This window comes from Molossus molossus, unplaced genomic scaffold, assembly GCF_014108415.1.
Source record: "Molossus molossus isolate mMolMol1 unplaced genomic scaffold, mMolMol1.p scaffold_m16_p_20, whole genome shotgun sequence".
Taxonomy (NCBI): domain Eukaryota; kingdom Metazoa; phylum Chordata; class Mammalia; order Chiroptera; family Molossidae; genus Molossus; species Molossus molossus.
This window is the reverse complement of record NW_023425356.1, coordinates 18773866-18791598: the sequence shown is the minus strand read 5'-3', so window position 1 is coordinate 18791598 and position 17733 is coordinate 18773866. Positions and strand designations below refer to the sequence as shown.

At 42.8% G+C, this 17733-nt stretch overlaps 1 protein-coding gene across 1 annotated transcript in view; it reads right to left on the bottom strand.

The window, feature by feature from the left end:
* The window catches only part of SPAG17 (sperm associated antigen 17), a 184697-nt gene that overhangs the window by 145454 nt on the left and 21510 nt on the right, over positions 1-17733 (bottom strand). The window contains exons 2-3 of the mRNA XM_036273222.1: positions 15861-16001; positions 15217-15294 (exon numbers count right to left, since the gene is read on the bottom strand). Coding sequence (XP_036129115.1) covers positions 15217-15294; positions 15861-16001 — 219 coding nt within the window. The remainder of the gene's footprint in view (positions 1-15216; positions 15295-15860; positions 16002-17733) is intronic.

Here is a 17733-nt window from a genome sequence, read left to right as displayed (position 1 = left end):
ACACTGTACAGTATGTATAGGAGAGGATTCATTCATTCTTTTAGCCATTTTACAAAGATTTATTCTGTTCGGCCTACGTGATGCAATCAGTGACTTTGGTCTTCAAATGCAGCCCTGGTGTGCACAGGGCTTTCCACCAGGACAGGGAAAATACTAGAACCCCTGATTATATTTATCCTTATCTTGTCCTTTTTTACTTTTGAGGATGTTCTAGAATATTGGTAACATGTTTCTGTTCTTGTACATGTTTATCTCTCTGGATATGTACACAATGTACGTGGGATTCTCAATTATTATGGGAAATGTGATCAAAATAGGTTGGAAATGCTAGCCCAGCGCACAGCGTTTTAGGGAACGAGTAACACATGCTGCTCACGCCCCTCACTAGGACGTCGGAGGAGGCGACACAAACCACACAATGTAACAGCAAGACCAATTTGCCTCGGGAATTCCAAGATTTCATAAAAGAAATGGCATCTGAACAGGGCCACTTGGCTGATAAATGAAAACATCTAAGTCTAAACTTTACATAATTCTGTTCAACTCGGTACACTTTGCACTTGTGGAGAGAGGGGTATGAAGGGAATTTGTGTCACAGTGTCTACAGAGGAATGAGCCAGCCACCACAGCCGTGGCACCCGGACGCCAGAGGAGCAGGGGCGGGGGAGGTGTGCAGTGGGGAGCACGGCGACGCGTGGCCGTGGGGACCCGGGCTGCTCAGTGAGCCCGGATCAGCCCCACGTCCCATCTGCTCTCCCGACACCCCGAGCTCCGAAGGCCTTCAGAAAACATTCTACAGTTCATATCTGCCAATTCCCATTTTTTACTTTTCCCGTCTAATTTGTATTTTATGACTTTGTGCAAAATGGTCAGTATTCGAAGTGGGATTTTTTTTGCCAGAGGAATGACTGAGAAAACCTAACTCAAGTTTCTGAGGCCAAATAAGCGGGTGCCGGCAGAGCTGGTGTTTGGAGGGGTTCCCGCAGACACCGAAGACGAGGGGAAACACTTCCTCAGCAGCATCGCTAGAGAAAACTCCCGGGGCCTGCTCTCTCCTTTAACCTGCTGAGCACGTTGAGCAGAACTGTTAGCTCCCTGCCTGTGTCTGGAAGGGCGTGAACCTGCCTTTGGAGTCAGAAGCCTGGGCTCTACGCTGGGGCTCTGCCAATGTCGGCCGGCGGCGGGCAAGCAATTAACCTGACTCTCATTTGCTACATGAGAATAGTAAATTGGAAGTCAGCCTCGGCAGGCTGTCGTTGGGGTCAAATCTGACATTGCCTGTGGAAGTATTTGGTATTCCTAAAAGCATCTTCCAAATGTAAGTTGTTATTATTCTAGTTCTCTTTAAGGGTCCCAGCAAAGAGTATTGCCTGTGTGAGGAAATGTCATGTTCCATAAAATATTGACTCAAAAAAAGACTGGCTGGCTGACGAAATGAATATGGAGGTGGTTTAGTTTCGACAAACTCACGCATGGTTGCGCTGCATGGCTCCCCTGACTTGCATCCTTACCTTAAGCCTTGGACCCTCTGCCCCCTCCCCCACTCCCCTTGCACGCGGGGCCAGGATTTCAAGGGGCAGCTGTTATCTCTGATAAACAGAGGCACACCGAGAGGAGAGCAGATACAATGGGTTAACGTTCTGAAAGAATGCAGTTTCATTTCATTTAAAACAGGGTTTTATGGACACTGTGTCTGAACTCAACAGGCGGGGTGCGGGGGCTATTTTTGGACAGGCAGGATTTCCAGCACCTCTTAAATCACATCCCTGGGCTATTGCCGGCTCCACCTACGTTGGGCGGGCCTGCATACATAAAACGGGCCACTGGCCCAGGGTGAGACCAAAACCCTCTTTTCCCCATCCCGTGACTAATCCTGTCTCTGCTCTCAGAAAGAAAAGGAAAGCACCATACACAAACCTTACCAACCGATACATTTTCCTTTACCTGCTCCAAGGGGGGGGGGGGGGGGGGTTCGCTAATGATTGAGGAATCTGAAACGAACCTCTGTAGGGACCCCTGACGATGTTCTGTAGCTGGTTTTGCACAGGGGATTGAAACAAGTTGGCAGGAAGAAGAATTTTTTCTGGATAATTCAAAGCAGACATTTTACTGGAGGAAAAGCAAATCAGAAATTTGCTGTCATCCTTGAAATTTTATTAGTTATAAAAAGTAATATATTTGTTCCTTGCATTACATTCAGATAGGATCCATCCTCCTCCTTTTTTTTTTCTTCTGTCAATCGACCTCCTGAAATGAATCTCTGGGAATGCAATACAAGCCTAGCTTCTCAGAAAGGACACGGAACTCGGCAGCGGTGGCCTCTGACTGTGTCACATGTCGTTAGATTCTGCTCTGCTTCCCTGCAGCTCCAGAGATAAATGAAAGGGTAACATTATGACTTGAGAATAATAACTAAGATAATTAGATGTTCCCTCTGATGAATATAATCTAGTTAAACATTTCTGGATGAGCGAATCAAAATGAGTTTGTCTTTTTCAGAAAAATTCTTTATAAAGGCCACTTGGGACAATGACAAGCTTGTTAGTTTTGGAGGGTCTGGTGCAGCTCAGGGCACGTGCGGAGCACCCTGCTGGCCTTGCTCACCAGCACAGTTCTGGGGATGTCACGTGGTCATGAGCACTGGACTCCAAATAAGTATGAAGCTGAAATATAACATTTTGAAGGAAAGGGTCCACTGAACAATTTCACTTTTTCTGGGTAAGAATTTTTGCAGGATTGGTTTTCTATATTTCAAACTACTAAACTTGTAATGACATATTTTTATAGATTTTTGAGGGTTGTTTTTGTCAGTCATGTTTGTGAAATAGAAGAATGTATGGATTTTCATACATAAACCTCTAAGTGAAATTCATTCATTCAAATTAATATGCATTAAGTAGTCAATATATACAGGAGCCCTTCAATAAATAGAAATGAATTTCTCTCTAAACCAAACAGTCAATTCTCCCAACCAAAGACGGAGGAGCTAGAATCTCAGAAACAGAGGTCACATTAAAAACAATCAGAAGCGTAAAAATTGTTACCATACTTCAATTTCATCTACATTTCTCTCCTGCCAAGGAAACAAGGCCTCCCAAGTCTTTGCTGCGTCTTGGACTCTTTCGGTGAGTGCTCTGCCCCTCCCATGCTCCTCTTTCCAGCGGGCCCTGTCTGGGGACCGTTACCCTTTGGCTGAAAGTTGGGAACAATAAGTGAGGTCAGCCACAGGGTTCGGTGAAGAATAACCTCAGTTTTAACCAGGAATAAATATACAACTTCTACATCAGACTTGCTACATGGTATTAAAATGTCACAAAATAGCAGGAAGTAAGCATATTGTTTATAAAATTGTTGACTATGAGTTCTTGAGGACAGAGACCACAGGTCCAACTCAATCTGTGCCCATGATCCAGCATATGGTAAGAAATTCAGTAAATGTCTGCTGAGTGAGGAGCGAGCTGGGATGAGCATCTGTGTGATCCCTCCGTAACCCAGGCCCGGAGGAGCGACTGAAAGAGGGAAACGCAATCGGAAGATTAACACAGAATAGGCTGAGAGGATTCCAGGGCACTGGTTTTTCCAACTCTTTTTTCCATCATCACAAACCACACACATACACACACAGCTGCAACCAACTAAATGTCATTGTAAACCAGTGGGTTTTCAGCCACACTTAGAAAACCACTGTACAGAATATGGAACCAATAAAGGGGAAATGGAAGGGACCAAAACTGCTAGTACCCAGGAAGTACTACTGAACTACTGTTGTTGAAACGGACTACTGTCTACTCCTTCTAGTCTTTTCCAGTGCCTCTCACTAGTCCTGCCTTAACAGGTTAATCTTTTATACAACAATACTTCTTCGATACCTACCGGGTACCAGCACTGAGCTAGGCACAGAAGAATACAAAAAATGAAAAAGACTTAAAAAAAGATCCAAACTTGACTTCCTTCTTGACATCTCCTCTTAGATATCTCTTGACATCAAATTTAACTGATCCAAAACTATACTTCCAACTTCCTCCAAATTTAAGCTCCTCCACTTTTTTCTATATTCAGAAATATTTTTGTTAGAATAAGGGTCTCAAGATCTGGGCCATTCTTACTAAATCCTATTCTTAATAAATGTTAAAATGTGCCCAGCCGGTGTGGCTCACTGTTTGAGTGTCAACCCATCCACCAAGAGGTTGCCAGTTCAGGGCACATGCCCAGGTTGTGGGCTCAATCCCAGGGTGGAGGGCATACAGGAGGCAGCCAATCAATGTTCTCTCTCATCGATGTTCTCTCTCATTGATGTTTCTATATCTCTCTTCCTCTCTTCTCTCTCTCTCTCTCAAAATCAATAAAGAAAAAATATTTTTAAATATATGTTAAAATGTAGCACAGTATTTTGCAGACCAGCTGTAAACAGGATGAGCTTGACAGGAACCCAACCCAGAAAGTGCAGCCAACTGAAATCAACCTGTAACTGACCAAATAGTAGTCAACTGGGGAGGCAGAGCTTGGATATTAATTCCTGTCTCTTTACTTCCTGAAAGCAAATAAAACTACCTTGCAACAACAATGTCCCATTTTTTAATCGATCACCTTTATTTTGGTAACATTTTCACTCAGTTTCTCAAGCCAGAACTCTAGTCACTCCTAATATCTTCTTCTTCCTCACCCCTCTGCATCATTCTGCCAATTCTTCCTCCAAAATATACTCTGAATCTGTCTGCTCTCTCTGTCTCTACCTGGATACTCCAATGGCCTCCCAACTGCTCTCCTCACTTCCTTGTTTGCTTCCTGCCCCTATCCCAATGTGTTTTTCATTCAGCAGCAAGAAAAAAAATATTACACACACACACACACATATCTATATACATATACACACACATATCTATATACATATACATACATATATCTATATCTATATCTATATCTATATCTATATCTATATCTATATCTATATCTATATCTATATCTATCTATAAAGCTCAGATTGTGTCACTCTTCCTTCCTTTTAAAAATCATAATGGGCCCTGGCCGGTTTGGCTCAGCGGTTAGAGCGTCGGCCTGCGGTCTAGAGAGACCCGGGTTCGGTTCCTTCTAAGGGCATGTACCTCGGTTGCAGTTTGTCCCCGGCCCTGGTTGGGTCGTGTGGGTGGCGACCACTCAATGTGTCCCTTTCACATGGATGTTTCTCTCTCTCTCTCTCTCCCTCCCACTCTATCTGAACAAAATATCGAAAAATGTCCTCGGGTGAGGATAAAAAAATAATAAAAAAATAAAAATCATAATGGCACCCTAGCCAGTTTGGCTTAGTGGTTAGAGCATTGGCCCGCAGACCAAAGAGTCGTGAGTTCGATTCCGGTCAAGGGCACGTACCTGGGTTGCGGTACATCTCTGGCCCTGGTCAGGGTCGTGTGAGAGGCAGCCAGTTGATGTGTCTCTCTTGCAATGATCTCTCTCTCTTTCTCTCTCTGAACATAAATAGAAAAATATCCTCGGGTGAGGATTGAAAAAAAAATAAAAATAAAAATAAAAGCCTGAGTGGCTTTCCATTTCCTATGAAGTAAAAATGCAAACTTTTTCTTAACAAACACCTGCCAGTCCCTACAGACCTGGCCTCAGTCCACCTCTGTCTGTCCCAGGGGCGGTGGGCTTTTTCATTCTTCTAACAGGATGGACTCTTTCCCTTCCTGCCTCAGCTTCTTTGCACATGCTGTTTCCTCTGCCTGAATATTTCCCCCTACTCTCTCCTTTTCTTCAAACTTTAATTTATCTTTATTGTTGAAAGGATTACAGATGCTCCTCCATTTTCACCCCCAATAGCTTTTTGACTCTCAGTTTATCTCCAAATCCTTAGCGTAATGCATTTTCCCTGTAATTCTCTCTGATTTAAAACATTTATCCCAATTCATAATTTTATATTTTTTTTCATATTTAATTTTTGCTTAATATGTGCTTTCCCCATTCAAATGTATATTCTGTGACAGCAGGGACTGTTTTATTCACCAAGATAAACTCAACCATACATTTGGTGCATAACAGACGCTCAGATATTAGTGGAAATCATTTCCTAACCCTCAGTGACTATCACTTGATGATTTAGCCAAAGTTGTGCACCATCTGTACTATGAACCTAATATTTTTCTCTTTTTTTTTTTATCCTCACCCGAGGACATTTTTCGATATTTTGTTCAGATAGAGTGGGAGGGAGAGAGAGAGAGAGAGAAACATCGATGTGAAAGCGACACATCGAGTGGTTGCCACCCACAACACCCAACCAGGGCTGGGGACAAACTCAACCAAGGTACGTGCCCTTAGCGGGAACCGAACCCGGGTCTCTCCAGACCGCAGGTGGACGCTCCAACCACTGAGCAAAACCGGCCAGGGCTCTAATATTTTTCTCTAAACTGACTGAGAACCAAGTTTTAAAAATAATTTAGCCCTATCCTAAGCTACAAAGTTAGGGAGATTGCAAATTAGGATGCAATTTCATTTTTAATGCACATTAAAGTAAATATATATTTAATGAAATGAAAAATTTTATCCTTAAAGCACCTAAAATTATCTTGTGAGAAATAATAAACACGATGGACTGTTGAATGAACGAGGCCTGGCCTCTGAGGCGCGGGGCAAGCCCTGGACACGGGTCAGGAGAACCGGCACTGCCTTCTGCTCTGGCTGGCGACTGAGCAGATCACTCGCGGCTGCTAGGTTTCCATCCCCAGTGCACTGTGAGACAGGGATAGCTATTCAGCTCACCTGAGGGGGGGAAGGTGCAATGAGAAAATAATTGTTGCCCTAACCAGTCTTGCTCGGCAGTTAGAGAGTCAGCCCACAGACTGTAGGGTCACAGGTTTGACTCCCAGTCAAGGGCATGTACCTGGGTTGTGCGCTTGATCCCCGATCCTGCTCAGGGTCATGCAGGAGGCACCCAATTGATGTGTCTCTCTTACATTGATGTTCTTCTCCCTCCCTCCCTCCCTCCCTCCCTCCCTCCCTCCCTCCCTTCCACTCTATCTAAAAAAAAATCAATGGAAAAATATCCTCGGATAAAGATTAAAAAAGAAAGTGGTTGTGAAATCCATCTTTTTACGTAAATGTGAGATTTTATTATTATAATTACTTATTTTAGAAATGGTTTATTCCTTAGGATGCCAAGTCATATTTATTCGTTACATGACATAACAAAAAAGAATGTATGTTAGTCTCCACCACGGCCATGAAGACTAGTATAAGGGACTGTTCCCTTGGCCATTGATTCTTCTTTTCCCCTTCCCTTACTCCCTTCACTGTTACCTTAACTCTCATTAATTATATTTCACTTAGTGAAAAACCTGCTCATAATTTGCACAGCCATATTCATGGCAGCATTATTCACAAAAGTCAGGATGTGGAAGCAACCCAAGCGTTCACCAATGGTTGAATGTGGTCTCTATATACAGTGCAATATTATTCAGCCTCGAAAAGGAAGGACATTCTGACACATGCTACAATATGGATGAAACTTGAAGACATGTTCAGTGAAAAAAGCCAGTCACAAAAGGACAACATTGTATGATTCCACTTAAATGAGGTAGAGTTATCCAATTTATAGAAATAGAAAGTAGGATGACGGGTGTCAGGGGCTGAACCCGTCAGGGGTGGATGGGAGACTGGGAAGTTGTTTGAACCTAGAATTTCAGTTCTGTAAGATGAAAAAGCCGTGGAGACTGGTTGGTTGCCCAACAATGTGAATATATTTAACACTACTAACTATACACTTAGAGATAGTGAAGGTGGTCAAGTTTATATATGTTTTTACCACAATAAAAATTAACAACAAAAAAAACTAGTCATAGATGTTTCTAGTTCTTTCATGCTTCTGTGAAAAAACTCTAACATTCACCATGACTGAGTAGAATTTAAAAAATAATATTACTTATTATTATTTCAATATTATTGAATATTAATTATTAATCATAGGTAAACGTAACTGGACACTTATTCTATACCAAGTAGTCAGCTAAATATTTTCTATTTACTATCTCATTTAACCATTGCTACAAATTAATGAGGTAGGTACTATCAATAATGTTGACTTTACGAAGAGCAAACTGATGTACAGAAGAGTTATGAAAGCCGTCTGCCATTCTATAGCTAGAAGGTACTAGAATCAGGGGAAGAGCCTGGCAGTCTGGGCTGGGTCAGTGTACCCAGCCCTTAGCTCCTAACCCGACGGCTGCTGTTCGCTAGCTGAACCTTGCTTCATTTCTGTCTCTGCTCCTCCACGGATACCTGTGTCCTGGATTTCTGTTTCTTTTCCTTTCGTTAGTCCTCACCCGAGGACATTTATTCCATTGATTTTTTTTGAGAGAGGGGAAGGGAGGGAGGGAGGGGGGAAACAGAGAGAGAGAGAGAGAGAGAGAGAGAGAGAAACATTGATGTGAGAGAAACACATTGATTGGTTGCCTCCCACACACACCTGGACTTGGGCCAGGGATCTAACCTGCAACCCAGGTACATGCCCTCGACTGGGAATCGAATTTGTGACCCTTCTGTGCAAGTGCTGGCACTGTAACCACCAGGCAACACTGGCCAGGGCTGTCCTGGAATTCTTGACTAGCTTCCTGCTCACCCAGCAGTTCGCCCATTGACCCAAAGTCCTGGTCAGCACCCCAGGCTTCGCATTTCCTGCTGCTGAATCCTGGGATCCTCAGCTGGGGATGCCCCTCCTCCCCAGGGACTCCCTCCCTCCCCCTGGCCAGCTGCCTGTGCCCCAGGGTGGAACAGAGCTGGGGGCAATATCTGCATGTCTTTGAAGGCCTTTGCTCAAGTTGTGCTTTTTTCTAGAAACAGAACTCCGACTTTCAGATCTGAGAGGCAAACGTCTTGGAGCCCCAGCCCCGGGAGCCCATTCCCAAAGCAACAGAGCCCGGACCTGCCCCTCAGGGACTATCCTGGACTTGCCCTTCTCTGTGGGCTGCTCTGTCCTCCTACAGGACCTCGGAGGCTCAGGCACTAACGCGCTGACTGCTCTTTTCCCTTATCGACAGCACTCACTCAGCTGCCGGCCTCCACGACCCTTTCCTCCATAACCATTTCACTGCTCCGATTCCTCCTCTTCCCTTCTTGGGTGAGAAATGCCTCCAAAGCCCCGATTCTGGCACGATAACTCCGATTGTTTTTATAGTCCCAATGTAGCACTTCTTCGTAATAGCTCAATATTCCTAAATTTCGTTCCAAGTCATTATTTTACATTTATAAATATCAGGTTGTATTAATTGGTTCCAGCTTTAAAAATGTTCCTTCAGAGGTTATTTTCTACTATTTTGATAGTGGTTTCTAACCCTGGAGCGCCAAGGCCCTGATGTGGGCCATGTCCTGCAAGCATCCCTGAAGGGCTGGTGAGCCATGAAAAAGACACACAGATCCTGGGTCTCGCTGTGTTCTTTGAAGACCGTGCTGGCCATAATAGCTTCAAAGAATTTCAACAAGTTCCTAAGACATGACCTTCCCTTTCCGAAAACCACGCTGGCCAGGCTTGCCGTAATCAAGCCGTGCTTTTCTAAGCATCCTTTTACTTGATCTCCTGCAGCAGTTTTTAATACTTTCCCCACAAGTGAAGTTAAACTAACTGGCCTGTAATTTCCTGGTGTGTCCCTAAGCTCCATGAAATAACGGCATTAGCTTGGCCACCTTCCAATTCTTCCTGAATTTTGTTTTGTTTTGTTTTAAAACGCAGGACTGAAAAGGCCAGAGAATGCTTCCTGTCTCCCTTTTCCTTCATTTCTTCCATGACATCCTGCTCCTTCTGTTCCCAGTAGATCTGCCTTTTAATAACTTCAAACCTCTTAAATGTTTCCACATATTATTTGTTCCTATCTCTGAAGCATGAGTTTCCCATTTCTCATTTTAACAAGGGCCACCCCTCGAAATAAGGGCTTACAATTTTATTGACTAGACTGTTAATTTGAGGCACTGTTTAAGAAATAAGTTTTATATTAGGACTCTGGAAAAGGGTGGCGACCAGATTATAATCGATTCTGTGTTCTCACTTGCGAGTTCATATGAATACATGTTGGGGAGAGAGCTGAGAAATACGTCTACACACCCATGGAGAGAGACCAAACGTGGAATTATTACATCTGGGGATACTGATCCAATATGAAGAGCAAAGTATCTTAAAATGTGGTGAAACTAATTAGCTCTGATGATGTAAAATTTGCATCCTATATATTTTTTTTAAGTGCATTTGGTCCATTATTCTCAAATCTAATAACGGAAAAATCTTTTTACATGTAATGATCTCCCCAAATAATCTCCCAATAAAAAGACCCATAGAAATATTTTAATTAAAATATATCAGTTAGCCCTGGCTGGTTGCTCAGCAGTTAGAGCGTTGGCCCTTGGACTGATGGGTCACAGGTTTGATTCCCAGTCAAGGGCACGTACCTGGGTTGCAGGTTTGATCTCTGCCCCGGTCGGGGTTGTGCAGGATGCAACTAATTGATGTGTCTCTCTCACATCGATGTCTCTCTCTCTCTTCCTCCCTCCTTCCCTTCCACTGTATCTAAAAATCAAAGGATCCTTGGGTGAGGAATATATATATATATACACACACACACATATATATATACACACACACACATACACACACATATGTGTATATATATGCACATATATATACACACACATATATATGTGTATATATACACATATGTATGTGTGTGTATATATATCAGTTAAAAATAAGGTTTCATATTTTTTACTGCTAGAAGAGGAAAATTAATTATTATTTGCATTTGTAAATCACATTATTTCACATCATCTTTAGGACTGTCCATCATCTTTATTGTACAGAATTGGCTATTTTTTAAAATAGGTAAGCCACCAACTAGGGCATAAAAAAACTTTATTTTTATAGCCCATGTTTGTTTCAGCAGGGGTTTTTGTTTCTGTGGTGACCTAATTTGCCTTGTCTGAGTAAGTCCCAGACAGGCATGCGAACCACAGCCCATGAGCGGGTGGAGGCCTTGCAGGTAGGGAGGGGCAATGGTCACTATCATGAAATGACGGGACCCACGGACTGCAATCTAAAACTTTTAAGAAAGTTGACTTTGGTTTCAGATAAGTGGAATAAACAAATCTCTGCCCAGCTGGTAGTTTTTTCCTTTCTGATTTATCAAAACCACAATGTCAAAGTCCCAACTCTGCACATCTCCTTTGTAATGCTCACTTAATATGCACCAGATTTAATCACCAGGGAGAATCTGTGTGTGCAGGGTTCACACAGACACTGCTCCCAGGGACACTTCCGTTGGCTTTGAATGATCGTTAATATTTTCCTTTTCAATTTTGGTCAGGAATGAGCCTTCCTGCAAATGAACAGGCCAGATTCTCTATGCGGACCATAACACATATACAGACAGACAAATATTTGTGTATACTTAGCAAACACACTTACGTTCCAGGAATGAATCATAAAGCATGGATTTCCCCCAGTGTTTAAATGTTTTCTCATAGATTTTACTTTTAGGATTTTGAAATAGGCACAGGATCACCTTTCCTTGTTAGTATATATTGTGCCCTGTAACTGTCTTCTCCCACTCCTATGTCTCGGCTTGAACGGCTCCCTTTTCTCAGAACGCCCTCTCCCACGCTTGAATGTCCAGCCCTGCCCACCCAAAGGTGAGCAGCTTTGAGCCCAGTGACAGAGCTTCGGTTTGTGGTCAAGTGGACACCTTGAGCCAAAGTACTGAACTGTAGTTAAATCCAAGTTCTTCGATTTTCTAATTAGACTTTCTACCTTCTCTTTGCTTCCATTTCCCTGTATGTAAAATGAGGATATTTGTATCTCTTTTTAGAATTGTGATGGGGCTTATTCGGGATAATATATTTAAAAGATAAAAATTATCAGGACCCCTTTCCTTGACCTCTGAACACCACCTTGTCCACAAAGTTCTCCCCGCCCCTGGCGAAGAGTAGCCTCACCTTCCTGGGAATGTCCGTGACACGTCATCTGTTCCTCATGGACTTCACTATTTTCTGCATTGGGTCACTCACTCATTTAACAAACATTTGTTGAATACCTACTAGTGTGAGGCTTATTACAGTTTTTCTTTTTACTTTTTCTTAAATAGTCCTTAAGCTTCTTGAAATTAGAGTATAATCTTCAAACCCCCCTCCTTTATCCAGATGGTGCTTGACACCAGTGCTTGAACAAGGATATGCTTGTTTCACACTTGGTACAACACTGGGGAAACTGCTCACCGTACAGTACGGACCATACCTGTGTCCATGTCCCTGCGACCACGCCCTCGGAAGGACCACATGCTAGAAGTTATCCTGATGGATCATGCCAGTGCGTGAGATCATCATTAGCTTCATCCCCATTATTAAATAATAATAATAATAATAAAGAATAGCAAACATTTCTGAGATAAACGAAGATCATTCTCTTCCTATTCCCACATGAGTCTTTGGAATAGTTCTTGCAAGAGCAAAACACAATTTCCCCAGAGAGAGAGTGAACAGATAAACGGGCTGGAGCTCTATATGTCTCCGTGGAATTACATTAGCACAGATCTAAGCAGGTTTGCAAAAACCTATGATTTATAAATAAAGACTCATATATACAATATCATGGTAGATGAAACTCTGAAGTTTCAGGGGAAATTACACAATTTCGAAAACGAGGTGGTGTGTACACAACACCAAGCCATCCAAGTGAGAGCCTGAGCAAACCCTTTAGGAATGTGGTCTTTGCGAGCCCAGACATTTCGAGTCGTCATTGGAAATCTGTAATGTGCTTCTGACACTCTTTTACTACTTGTGGATGAACTGTACCCTAATGAAGTTTCACCTTAATTTGTGGCTCCTCCTAATTGACTGCAGGCTAGGAGACCAGAAAGCCAAATTGGTTAGAACTGTCTTTCAAGTGAGAGCGACCAGGATCTATCTGATTTAAGGCCATGGAGAGTACCCTAAAAATAGAGTACCTGGCCGTGCATGGTTTTATAATATCTAGTTTGAGCTCTCTCTCCAAAATGCAGGTCTAAACAGCGCTACGGATGTCCCGTGTAACAGGAACAATTTTATAGATTAGTGTTTTCTTCCCACTGCAGTTTCCTGGGTGAAAGAAAACACAAGACCTTCTAGACAGGCTCCTCTGGCAGGTGTTCTAGTTGCTACAGACCATGCAGGACTTTCAGCAGAAAGAGGCTCCCAGGCAGACTGTGCCTTGAGAGTCCGGCGGACTCAGAAACATTCAGCTCCCGGGCCCCTCTCACAGTCGGTCAGCGCGCAACTGCCTCGGGCCGGTCGGAGGGCGCAGCCTCTCCGTTCACCTGGGATGAGGTACCAGGCGGCGGAGTTTCTGACCAGGTCTCAAGTGTGGAGGGACTGAGATTGGAAATGGGCCCCTGTTCTCCAGATGTGCATTCCATCCTTGGCGGAACTGACCAGGAGCCTGAATTGGTTGTTTTGTTCTTTGTCCATGTTTGCTACAGTGATTGCTATCGATGCACCCAAGGTCCAGTCTCCGTGGTCTGCTCGTCCCGCCTCCCCTTTCTTCTGCCGCCGTTCAAAAGTGGGTGTGTGAGGGCATGGGAGGCCGATCACCCCAAAGCTCCACTGGGAGAATGTGGGGGAGCCAGGTGTGACATGCGCCTCCCCTGACTGAAGGGACACAGCCAAGAGCCACGGCACATGCTGGAGAGAAATGGCTTTGGAACTGAACTCCGGATGTGTAACACCGTGCTGTCTCATCCCAGTCAAAATCCCTGTCCAGATCACACTTCAAACGGGCCTATTACCATCTCTCATTTTTACTGAGCATTGTTTTGGCTAATCCTCCCCCAAGGACATTTTTCCATTGATTTTTAGATAGAGTGAAAGGGAGGGAGGGGGAGAGAAAGAGATAGAGAGACATAGATGTAAAAGAGATACATTGATTGACTGCCTCCTGCAGGACCCCAACTGGGATCGAACCCTAACCTAGGTAGGTGCCCTTGACCAGGAATTGAACCCGAGACCCCCTGGTCTCCAGGCCAACACTTTAACCACTGAGCCAAGCCGGCCAGGGCTTTACTGAGCATTTTTGAAGAAGGAACAGTCCTTTGGGAAGCTAATTGATCCCAGACCTGAGAATTGGACATGAATTTCTATCACGATTTCAGAAGAAAACTTCCAATGATTTAAATCCAGGTCTCACCTAATGTTCCAACTGGAGCACGCACACTCAAAACATCATAACAAAAGATAGCAAGTATTTAACTCTAACAGCACAGAAGACGTTTTCCACGATAGTGTAGCAAGAGTTAATGCTATAAAACCACAGTATTGTCAATCCTAAGTAAATCCAACGAAACGGGCTCAGATAGCACTCAGGCAATGCTAAGGAGGCCATTATGAAATCATCCAAGACCTGAGACACATAAAAACTTTATTAGTCATCACTGAAATAAAGTGCAAACAAGTTCGTCTTATAAAGATCCAAAAATCCTTACGTGTTTGGTCTGCAGAGCCATAAAACAGTGCTTGACAAATTTTAAGTGATATTCTAATTAATCACTGGATTTTTATAGTTTCTTATAAGCTGTAAGCTAGATATTAACAAGGCAGGGTGAGAAGAAATCCTCTTGAACTGAGCATGAGTTCTAAGTCCTTTGCACAAACCCACTGGTCAGCCAAGCCAGGTTTTGGTGATAAGCATCTGCTAGAAATGGGACGGACCACGAACCTGAAGATTATTGTCATTTTCATTGATGAAGGTAGGATGTAGAATATGCACAAAATTCACAGACGGACAGAAAATTATTCTAGCTGTGGCTCTATCTTGTGCAGGAAATGTTTTGGAGGACATTTTTACATTATTTCTTTGGTGAAACGAATACTTTGTAATATACTAATAATACCCCCCTGTTTAATACCTTCTTCACATACTCAATAATTACCATGAAAAAGTATGACTAAACACTCTTAGACATAAACATTTCTGAGTTACGCTCTTCAGTTGGATGCAGTGGTGTACGGACAATTTAGGACAATTTCATCCTTAGAGAGGAATTCAGTTCAAAGGGAGGCCGATTTCTTAAGGGCCCATCACCAGGATCAAACAGCTCCAAGGAGAAACGGGAACTTGCTTATAGAGAATGAATTAAACATTTTTTTAAAGTGACTAAAAGACTATTATTTCAATTCTCATTTTCTAAAACAAAAATCTCTTCAATAAATATGTCCACCTACCTCATAATATAAGGGAGTGCCTACAGGTTGCTTTGTCTTTTTAGATGTGGTTCCAAGGAGAGTTTGTGCTTCATCAATCTGTGAGAAAATGAAATCCATCTATGCTGAGAAAGAAAGGCATACATATAGAATACTCAGATATATGTAACTTTCAAACACCGAGGTGACGTAAGGGGCTGGGAACCAGGTGAGATATTTATGGTCACTGTGGTCCGCTCTCAGAGATGGTGTGAGTGTGTGCCTTTGACAGGACTCGGCTAGGGTATCAGACCCCTCTGACCTCTGACAGCTATGAGTTGCTATAGACTTCACTTTTCTAGTTATACTTCCCTGGGACATTCAAGAGTTTCATCTTGTATTTTATTGAATCTTTCTTTAAATAATTCCTCATGGAACTAGCATAGAGCCTGGTATGGTCTCAGAAATCTTTGTTGAATGAATGAATGTTGAATGAGCAACATTCACGGACAAAAAATAATTCTTTCAGATTAAACGATTCAAATTATTCTAGCTAAGTGTTTAAAATAATCCACCAAAATTTACCAAATAGTCCAAGAATATGACAGTTTTATATATTTTATTACTTTATCCTATTCTTTTGAGAAAAATATCTCTAAGGGGCTTGGGAGTGGGAAGGAAGGTACCTGCTGGAGAATGTCTTGCCAGGATATGATACTGAAGAGTTTGCGCAGAGGGACCTGGACAGCGAGGGCGAGGGCTCGAATGAGCAGATCGTCCTCCAGCTGGTTTCCAACCACGAAAGCGATGGAGCCCTTCCAGTTGGCCTGTTACAAAACCAGAAGGAATTAGACTCTCAGTATTCCCGGCTAGGTAACTGTGGTAAAAACACAACGGACCTTGTATGTAGCCTACGTGGGCTCATGATTCAAGTGGCCGCCAGGCGGCAGTATTGTGCCAAGTTTCATGCGGCATGACCAATAAGCAGTTTTCTTGAGAAAGTAGGTCTTTTATTTCAAAGAAGACAATGTAAAAAAATAAAATAAAAATGACACACTTTCACTAGAATGCTATCCAAGAATAATCTGGTGTTGGAAAGCAACAGTTCATTCATATGTTACAAAATACACATTAAGATATAATCATAAAAGCTGAAAACTTTGTTTTGTTCCCTGATACATCCTAAGATTCTAAATAGTGCCAGGAACATAGTAGGAGCTCAAGAAATATCTGTTGAATGTTGGATAATGTTCAGCTGCTTGCCAACGGGCTTGCACAGGAGGTAAAAATGCAATCTCTAAGGTTTTTCAAAGCACAGAACTAGAAGACATTTTCCTCTTAACCAAACACAACAATCCCGTTGTCAAGGCACAAGTGAGTCCTTTCCACTCCCAAGGAGTAGGCTAAAATAGTAAACTGGGACATGAAATTTTGCATTAAATGATTGAAAGAAATGTTGCTAAAGACAATATTCTTGTTCCGTAATCCCTTTCTCTCTATTATAATTTCTGTTGGGAAGAAGCAGTTCTCGGGAGGAGATGAAGAATGGAATTTCCTGAATTACTTGCTGAGGGAAGATTCAACATGCAAATCAGGCCCAGTGCTTTTGACTGGAACAGTCTTACGGGCAGATGGACCAAGCCAACGTGATGGACATCGGGGGAGAGAGGTAATCACCAGGGAGGCACCCTGGCCATGCGTGCTCTCCAGGCCTTCGCCTCCCATGTATAAAACAAGGGGTTGGACAGGGCAATATTCGCTTCCCTCTGGCTCCACCTAGAGATTTGATTCAAAGAGAGTACAGCTCCCCCTTGGTGGATTCCAAAACAACGTATGACATGATTTGAAAAGATTTTACATACATTTAATGAAATGCATAATTTCGTGTGGTTCTCTCCGGCTGCTGTCCACGTCACTATCAGGGTAATGACAGAAACAGGGTGCAGGTAGGAGGAAAGATCTCCGTGCAAATTCTTCCTTACCATCAAATCGTGATTATCACTAAACTCCGAAACTTCCGAACAACCTAACAACACCCACCCAATTTTCAATGCTATCACCAAATAAAAACCACACATAAAAGCCCCCAAATGTATATTTTTACTAACAAAGAGCATAGTGAGTGTGGGCGTATGTGGGTATGGCTCTGTGTTTCCGAAACTCTGTTATAATGAGTTTAAAACCTGTTTTGTTTTTGTTTTTTTTTCTGTTTTCTAATTCACTCCAGGAAGACTGAGCATCTGCTTTTTAAATATTCTGATTCTGAAAAGTAGCGATGCTATTCATAATGTATGCTTTAGAAAAACATTCCCTTATCGCAAACTGACCTTTCCTGCATTGGGTGCCTTTCTTTGTCTCTTGTCTTCCCCTCAGTCCAAAATGCAACCGTCATCATCATTAAAGGAGGAAAATCTTTTTCGTTTTCACAAAAACCTTGAATTTCCTGTCACACTTTCCAACACTGAAGATTTTAATGACCACTTCTATCCCTAACCCCATTCCCTACTGCAGGTTTCCTTGCTTAACGGCGAGGAGAAAGAGCTGTCTCTGAGCTCTTTG